Source organism: Littorina saxatilis, linkage group LG14 (assembly GCF_037325665.1).
Source record: "Littorina saxatilis isolate snail1 linkage group LG14, US_GU_Lsax_2.0, whole genome shotgun sequence".
Classification (NCBI taxonomy): Eukaryota; Metazoa; Mollusca; class Gastropoda; order Littorinimorpha; family Littorinidae; genus Littorina; species Littorina saxatilis.
The window spans coordinates 1-9,870 of NC_090258.1; the positions used below are offsets into that span (position 1 = coordinate 1).

Here is a 9,870-nt window from a genome sequence, read left to right on the forward strand (position 1 = left end):
AGTGTGTGATTGTGTGACAGGGTGTGAATGTGGTTTTGATTTCTTGTTTCTTTGTGGCGGCTTTTATTTTAAATTCTTTATTAAAACAAGGTTAATTATCATTATATTAAAACATAGCATTTTAGTCATCAAGTTTTCCGTGTGTTTGTGGTAGTTATTAGTAGTGCAAATCCACATGTATGCATTATAAGTATGAATGTACGTCTTTTGTGTATGTGGTTAGCAAGCGACGAGCCGCTGGGGCGGTTGTAAGAAATCCCGGCAAGTTGGGGGCCGGTTGGGATTTGGGGGGGCTGGTTCAATTTTTGACTTACCGGCCCCCCTGGCCGGTAGCAAAAAAAGTTAAGGTACACCCCTGAGACTATAAACAAACAAACACAAATATGCATACAAACGAACATGACATATTATTGTCAAAGGTATAATGAAAACTGTTTCAAGCAACCAAAAACGTGTGAAACTTCGAGGGAAGAAAAAATCCGTGAAACTGAGGAGTCAATGAAGCAATTACGTTGCAAGTAATAGCAATGTAGCATCGTTACATAAGTCATGTTATGAAATTAATTAGGTACATTTATCTACTGAAACGTGTGAAAAGTACAAATAAGGCATCAACAATATAACCATGTTCAGGCTAAGTGAGGGAGAGAGAGGGAGAGAGAGAGAGAGAGAGAGTCTGGAGTCTGGAGTCTGGATGGTTTATTGATTGGGCCTTGGGCCCATTTCAATTCGGGGTGTACACATTTTCATCATTCATGCTTCATGAAAAATAATCATGTAATATTAATCATAATAAAATAAATCATCATCATCGTAATGACAGTCGACATGACGACTGTGGAAACAGGCATTTACAACAGCAAAAGGTTTGGAAAAGGACAGTAAGCATCAGCACAAAATCCAGTCTCTGTCGCACTTCACTCATGTCTCTCTGTCCTCTTTCCGTCCATCCATCCATCCATCCATCCATCCATCCATCTATCCATCTCGTGTCCCTCTGTCCTCCATCCATCTAATCAACCGTCTGACTGTCCAACCATTCATCCGTCATCCATCTATTCATCACTCCATCTATCCCTTCACATGCCCTTTCACACGCAAATCTGCAAGCAGTTATATGCATAATCGTTGCATCTCTGATACATAGCCGCATTAACGTTTTCAAAAAAGACAAAACTTTATTACTGTTTTTTAAGCAATCGACAGAAAGCAGCAAAAATAGCATACACATAAAACAAGGTCGTGCAATATCTCATATTCACTGTCCCCACTCGCTGCGTATTTTAAACGCGTTCATGATGAAGGTTGCAAGTCTAAGTAATATTGATCTGTTTGGTGTCGCTAGAAGAAGCGCCAGTTTAAAGCTTGATGGGCGGTTGTAATATTTTGCAGGTATGTAGTACTCGCGAATACCAGCATATTTTGGACATTGGGCTGGTTCAATTTTTGACTTACCGGCCCCCCTGGCCGGTAGCAAAAAAAGTTAAGGTACACCCCTGAGACTATAAACAAACAAACACAAATATGCATACAAACGAACATGACATATTATTGTCAAAGGTATAATGAAAACTGTTTCAAGCAACCAAAAACGTGTGAAACTTCGAGGGAAGAAAAAATCCGTGAAACTGAGGAGTCAATGAAGCAATTACGTTGCAAGTAATAGCAATGTAGCATCGTTACATAAGTCATGTTATGAAATTAATTAGGTACATCTATCTACTGAAACGTGTGAAAAGTACAAATAAGGCATCAACAATATAACCATGTTCAGGCTAAGTGAGGGAGAGAGAGAGAGAGAGAGAGAGAGAGAGAGAGAGAGAGAGAGAGAGAGAGAGAGAGAGAGAGAGAGAGAGAGAGAGAGAGAGAGAGAGAGAGAGAGAGAGAGAGAGAGAGAGAGAGAGAGAGAGAGAGAGAGAGAGAAAGAAAGAGATGGAGAGAGAGAGTAAAACAGACACACCGACAGACAGAGGGTGAAACAGAGAGGGGTGAAAGAGGGAGGGGGGGAGAGAGATAAAACGAGAGATTGGTGATAGAAAGAGACACGGGCAGATTGACATACAGGCCGAGGGTCAGACAGGTTCAGACAGTGAGTAAGACAAACTGAGTGAGGGATAGAGACATACAGGCCGAGGGTCAGACAGGTTCAGACAGTGAGTAAGACAAACTGAGTGAGGGATAGAGACAGACAGGCCGAGGGTCAGACAGGTTCAGACAGTGAGTAAGACAAACTGAGTGAGGGATAGATACATACAGGCCGAGGGTGAGACAGGTTCAGACAGTGAGTAAGACAAACTGAGTGAGGGATAGAGACATACAGGCCGAGGGTCATACAGGTTCAGACAGTGAGTAAGACAAACTGAGTGAGGGATAGAGACATACAGGCCGAGGGTCAGACAGGTTCAGACAGTGAGTAAGACAAACTGAGTGAGGAATAGAGACATACAGGCCGAGGGTCAGACAGGTTCAGACAGTGAGTAAGACAAACTGAGTGAGGGATAGAGACATACAGGCCGAGGGTCAGACAGGTTCAGACAGTGAGTAAGACAAACTGAGTGAGGAATAGAGACATACAGGCCGAGGGTCAGACAGGTTCAGACAGTGAGTAAGACAAACTGAGTGAGGGATAGAGACATACAGGCCGAGGGTCAGACAGGTTCAGACAGTGAGTAAGACAAACTGAGTGAGGGATAGAGACATACAGGCCGAGGGTCAGACAGGTTCAGACAGTGAGTAAGACAAACTGAGTGAGGGATAGAGACATACAGGCCGAGGGTCAGACAGGTTCAGACAGTGAGTAAGACAAACTGAGTGAGGGATAGAGACAGACAGGCCGAGGGTCAGACAGGTTCAGACAGTGAGTAAGACAAACTGAGGGAGGGATAGAGACATACAGGCCGAGGGTCTGACAGGTTCAGACAGTGAGTAAGACAAACTGAGTGAGGGATAGAGACATACAGGCCGAGGGTCAGACAGATTCAGACAGTGAGTAAGACAAACTGAGTGAGGGATAGAGACAGACAGGCCGAGGGTCAGACAGGTTCAGACAGTGAGTAAGACAAACTGAGTAAGGGATAGAGACATACAGGCCGGGGGTCAGACAGGTTCAGAGAGTGAGTAAGACAAACTGAGTGAGGGATAGAGACAGACAGGCCGGGGGTCAGACAGGTTCAGACAGTGAGTAAGACAAACTGAGTGAGGGATAGAGACATACAGGCCGAGGGTCAGACAGGTTCAGACAGTGAGTAAGACAAACTGAGTGAGGGATAGAGACAGACAGGCCGGGGGTCAGACAGGTTCAGACAGTGAGTAAGACAAACTGAGGGAGGGATAGAGACATACAGGCCGAGGGTGAGACAGGTTCAGACAGTGAGTAAGACAAACTGAGTGAGGAATAGAGACATACAGGCCGAGGGTCAGACAGGTTCAGACAGTGAGTAAGACAAACTGAGTGAGGGATAGAGACATACAGGCCGAGGGTCAGACAGGTTCAGACAGTGAGTAAGACAAACTGAGTGAGGGATAGAGACAGACAGGCCGGGGGTCAGACAGGTTCAGACAGTGAGTAAGACAAACTGAGTGAGGGATAGAGACAGACAGGCCGGGGGTCAGACAGGTTCAGACAGTGAGTAAGACAAACTGAGTGAGGGATAGAGACAGACAGGCCGGGGGTCAGACAGGTTCAGACAGTGAGTAAGACAAACTGAGTGAGGGATAGAGACAGACAGGCCGAGGGTGAGACAGGTTCAGACAGTGAGTAAGACAAACTGAGTGAGGAATAGAGACATACAGGCCGAGGGTCAGACAGGTTCAGACAGTGAGTAAGACAAACTGAGTGAGGGATAGAGACAGACAGGCAGAGAAGAAAAAAAACATTGCCTAAAAGGTAAACTCACACACAACCAAGACTAAATGCATCTACTACAGTAAGAAGGCAGATTGAATGATAAACACGCAAGTAAAATATGGCGAGAAAGAAACATAGATAGACAGACGGGTGGACAGATAGGCAGACAGTCAGACAGACAGGCAGACAGACAGACAGACAGGCAGGCAGGCAGACAGACATACAGACAGACAGACGACGATTGAATGATAAACAAGCAAGTTACCGACACAAACAGTATATTTCTCACCTCTGTCGTTCATGAGGAATTCACGTCGAACGCAGTAGTAATTCATCTCTGCTTTTCTACTCACAATGCAAACGAGGCAGCGATGTGATATTTAGTTATACGCTTGCAGTCAGTTTCCGGAGTTACATCACCACTGTCTCGTCGGATCACAAACACTAACTTGTCAATATGATTTGTTTGGAAGATACAACGTGATGTCTGAGTTGCTTCCTCTCGGTCAGTTGTATTGGCACATCACTGTTTGGTTTGTATAACTCATACACACACTGTCTCCGATAATGACTTGCGGGGCATTTGGTGATGCTAAAATTGAAGCCGTCTTTGTGTTCACTGTCCTTGAAAGAGAATCTTCGCTTCTTGCATAATCTGGTCGGATAAGGTTTGCTTTCTAACACTTCACGACCTGTAACAACGAAGAAGGTACATGGGTATTATAATTATACAAAACACCGGTCACAGTAGTTAGCAATACCAGACCACACTGCAACTTTTGAACACACAATTTAAGCAGATGAAGTCGCTATCGCATTGTGAAGTAGGTCACCCGCACGATACAGTTTAACTGTTCTGTCAACTTAACTGCACTTCACTTTGCACGGGAAAGCAAACATTTCATAGCGGCAGGCTATACAACAAAACGAGGAAACTTAATTTCTACAGCGATTCTCGAAAACACTGTCTCTGCTATGAACACGCATTTTAAACACACAATAACCCTTATCTCAAAATGTGCGCTGCAGTATTACAACCGAAAGTTGTTACCGATAATAAATTTTCCCTCTCCTCAAAAATAGCTGGCTGACTCGATCGAGATGTGTAAATACCGGCTATAACGCCAGCACAGAGCAGTTTTAGCGTTAGATGTGGAAATCATTCTCCGGTTAAAAAAAAAAGAAAAGCTCCATGTCAGATACTTCAAGGGATACTATCATATTACGTTTAGTGGAGGGGGGGGGGGGGGAGGGGGGAGGGGGGGGGGGGGGGGGTAGTTTCTTGCGAATTTGACGAATCTGAAGAATATTGGGAATCCGATGTACCTTAATCTAGACGTCTACGGCACGATTTGATTGAAAATGCACCACAAGAATTGCAATTAATCAAACCCAAGTGAGTGAATACGCTTCAGAGCGCTGCTTCAGTTTTCCAAGTAGACACATACCAACAATGAACAGCCTGTTCACAGTTTCTTGTCAGTGCAGGAATTGTTTGATGAATTGATCAGTCTCGCGGATTCTTACTAGTGTCATTTTCTTTCGAATGGCTTTAAAACAAGTAACCCAATTTTAAAATAATATTTTACACACACAAATCCTGGAGAGTAGAAAGAAGCTGGGATGTCGATTGTTGGAACGAGTCAAAGTGCACACATGTTCTTATTCCATGTACACATCTGGACAGACGATTCGTGTACACATGCAGTGCCTGTAAGGCCAGATTTCGTCCATTGTAGAGTTTTAAGAAGGGGGTCAGTTCAACTGTAGCTCTAAATCAGTCTTGAGCTGCAGCGTTCACTACAAATAAATAAATAACTCTTTGCTTCAGCTGGAAAAGTATGATCTCCATGTTAGATACTTCACAGTTGAGCACGCATTTACACAGGTAGTTTCAGTTTCACACCTGTTCCCCTTCCCACACCTGACTATAGCGAAACTGAGAAATAGCGCATTGAATCCACGCACGCCCAACGTTCAGAAACAAAGCGACTTTTCAAATATGGCGCAGCGTACTGTTGAGTACTCGCCGCGCAACTATGACTGCTTAAAACTCGTTTTGAAAATCCCACAGTCAAAAGCACCACCTGTATTTTGTTGTTATTGAAGACATACCACAAGTGCGCTAAGAGATCACAGGAAAGAGTCAACTGAGGGCATTCATTATTAAACGACTGAAGCGCGAAACATTGAACTGGCCGCTCAATGAACAAACAAACAGTGACAACTCGAGTAGTGTGCGATGCCACGTGTCCAACCGGCAATAATTATGATCAAGAACGGTGACAGCTGAAATATTCCAACTAGGGCCTACATACTCCTCAGTTATAACTACTACATCACCCTGTATTTTCATAGAGTTGAATGCTCAGTTTAAATCTTTGAAAATGTATTTATTCATAATTCAGTTTTCTTACATAGTTGACTCAAAATGTCGCATGTAATATATACATATATATGACACGCACCTACCGAACGAACAAATTGATGACGTCCCGAACAAAGGACACACCGGCGACGCTGGAGTCACAACCGCTGCGACACCTTGGACGTGCCACAGTTTAAACTACCACCAGCTAATCGTTGCCGCCTCTAACACGAAGAACGTGGAATCCAGAACAAACCGAGTCACTTCGGAAATAAGGTCGGTGCACAGTGGAATTGCAAATAAGTAGCACAAGTACGAGCGCTATAATGTATGCATTGAAAAAGCCACAGTTAAAAGTAACCCCGTCCCAACTCCCTCCTCCCCCCTACCCCCACCCCCACCCCCACCCCTCAGTGTAGTTTCTGTTCTAGTTCTCTCCACTGGCAAACAGTAGAATGTTATCTTGTTCGGGTATGTTTACATTTCACAAAATCACCCCCGTTCCTGACCTCAAAAATGTATAAATTACTCAATGAATCGACACTCACCCTTGCAACAAACAAAACGTGACTTCTCAATAAAGATTCCACTTGTCATGCCACCAACATAACTTCGACTGCAACGGTTTTTACTTTGGACAAAAAACAGTTAAAACTACCACCGTGTAATTTACGTTGTGGTAAACTAGTACAAAGGGGACAGGTTGGTATGCCAACATTGCTGAATGTACGCATGGAATCGTCACACTACCAACCTGTATTTTATGTTATCTTGACAAAAAGCAAGTACAATGAGGTACACACATTGCTGAATGCACGCATGGAATCGTCACACTACCAACCTGTATTTTTATGTTATCTTGACAAAAAGCAAGCACAATGAGGTACACACGTTGCTGAATGTACGCATGGAATCGTCACACTACCAATTAAAGCAAATCCTCAAAGAAACTGAAATACAGTGTCCTGGTAATGCCAGGACCACACATGTCACCGTTCAAATGTTCGCCTTCAGAAGTTATAGTACACCACCACACTGCTCTTGCTGTTTATCTCCAAAAGCAGAATGTTATCTTTTTCGGGAGTGTTTACATAACCGCAGAAGGGACGCTTGTGCCACATGTGTACCCGGAAGCTAAACGTTCAAGGTCACTGCACATACGTACCCGTAACATACAGGGTACTAAAGATAAGAACAGCTAATCATAGGCACATACATTGTATTGTTCAGGTATACAGCGACATGAAATCAAATAATATTTAAACAAATACCATAACAAAATAATGCGTACAATAGATAGTGAAAGCGAATCATGGCTTATTAATTGTTAATTAGTTAATAATCATTAACTAATTCATTCGTTCGGGGGGGGGGGGGGGAGTTTCTTGCGAATTTGACGAATCTGAAGAATCTTGGGAATCCGATGTACCTTAATCTAGACGTCTACGGCACGATTTGATTGAAAATGCACAACAAGAATTGCAATTAATCAAACCCAAATGAGTGAATACGCTTCAGGGCGCTGCTTCTCCAAGTAGACACATACCAACAATGAACAGCCTGTTCACAGTTTCTTGTGCAGGAATTGTTTGATGAAGTGATCAGTCTCGCGGATTCTTACTAGTGTCATTTTCTTTCGAATGGCTTTAAAACAAGTACAGTCGAGACCGGATGTAAGAAAGTCGTCGGGACCCACTTTTTGTCTTTCATACATCCGGTATTTACTAAATCCGGTTAACCGGATGTATGAAAATATTGTGGATTGACTTTCATACATCCGGCCACGCGTCTGTTACTTGATAAAAGTAGGGTTTTTTTCATATCATTATTGTATTTATTTGTTTTTTTATGTTTAAATGTTTTGATACATATCCTTGTTAGAAGAAAAGGTTTGTGAATAACAAGTGGAAAAGTACATGTACTTACATACACTGACACAGTCAGGACAACCGATAGAAAGAGCAACTGTTTGTGTAAGGAACTGTTCTGCTTTGCATAAGGCCGTGCACTCTCCGCCCCCCCCCCCCCCCCTCCCTCTGTGTGTGTGCGCGCGCGTACGTGCGTGCGCTCGCGCGCACGTGTGTGTGTGTGTGTTTGTGTGTGGCTCAACAGTATTGTGTGTGTTCCCTCCACAACCCTTTTGCGCTTTTGACAATGTTTTTGGTCGTGGAAGCTTTGTAATGACCGTTGGCGTAGCAAATAACATTTTCTGAGTTCTCTCTCTCCCTCTCTCTCTCTCTCTCTCTCTCTCTCTCTCTCTCTCTCTCTCTCTCTCTCTCTCTCTCTCCAAAACGCACACATTTATAACACACACACACACACACACACACACACACACACACACACACAAGCGCGCGCGCGCACTGAATACAAAAAAATGAGTCAAACTTAAAACCAGTTTAATGGATTAAAACAACAACAACATAAAACAAGTCGCGTAAGGCGAAAATACAACATTTAGTCAAGTAGCTGTCGAACTCACAGAATGAAACTGAACGCAATGCCATTTTTCAGCAAGACCGTATACTTGTAGCATCGTCAGTCCACCGCTCATGGCAAAGGCAGTGAAATTGACAAGAAGAGCGGGGTAGTAGTTGCGCTAAGATGGATAGCACGCTTTTCTGTACCTCTCTTTGTTTTAACTTTCTGAGCGTGTTTTTAATCCAAACATATCATATCCAGGCATGAGACCAAGGGTAGGGCGGATGGTGGCGAGAAAGGTGAAGGGACGGGGAATGTTTACAGTGCCGTGTGCCGGGCTGTGAGTAGTGCCCGCCAATGTTTAGCTCAGGCACCGTCGTAGCAGACGCGCCTTAGTTCTATGCAGGAAAATGCAGCGCGCTATTCTGGCCATCTGGCTAACTGTTGTCCTCATCTCTAAAGCAGACTGATACCAAGAGGTGTAAGTTACATTCGCCTTCAGGTTCAGGCATTTTAAAACGCTCGACTCAAGACTAATATCTATATGTTTTTGGAATCAGGAACCGACAAGGAATAAGATGAAAGTGTTTTTAAATTGATTTCGACAATTTAATTTTGATAATAATTTTTATATATTTAATTTTCAGAGCTTGTTTTTAATCCAAATATAACATATTTATATGTTTTTGGAATCAGAAAATGATGGAGAATAAGATTAACGTAAATTTGGATCGTTTTATAAATTTTTATTTTTTTTTTACAATTTTCAGATTTTTAATGACCAAAGTCATCAATTAATTTTTAAGCCACCAAGCTGAAATGCAATACCGAAGTCCGGGCTTCGTCGAAGATTACTTGACCAAAATTTGAACCAATTTGGTTGAAAAATGAGGGCGTGACAGTGCCGCCTCAACTTTCACGAAAAGCCGGATATGACGTCATCAAAGACATTTATCAAAAAAATGAAAAAAACGTTCGGGGATTTCATACCCAGGAACTCTCATGTCAAATTTCATAAAGATCGGTCCAGTAGTTTAGTCTGAATCGCTCTACACACACACACAGACACACACACGCACACACACACGCAAGCACATACACCACGACCCTCGTCTCGATTCCCCCCTCTACGTTAAAACATTTAGTCAAAACTTGACTAAATGTAACACAGATGGCAGCTGAGAGCTCCGTGCCCGCTTGCTCGTCGTCACAGTATCGCCGCTTCTTGCCTGAG

At 43.2% G+C, this 9,870-nt stretch overlaps 1 protein-coding gene across 1 annotated transcript; it reads right to left on the reverse strand.

Annotated features, from left to right (window-relative positions):
• Window positions 1-4,136: 4,136 nt before the first annotated feature.
• LOC138946816 (myeloid differentiation primary response protein MyD88-like) lies at window positions 4,137-6,302 on the reverse strand (the record flags this gene model as incomplete). Its single annotated transcript, XM_070318217.1, is given in 2 exon segments — window positions 4,137-4,539; window positions 5,441-6,302. A coding segment is annotated over 1 exon segment (46 nt), but the record flags the coding sequence as incomplete, so codon positions are not given.
• Between the last annotated feature and the right edge of the window lie 3,568 nt (window positions 6,303-9,870).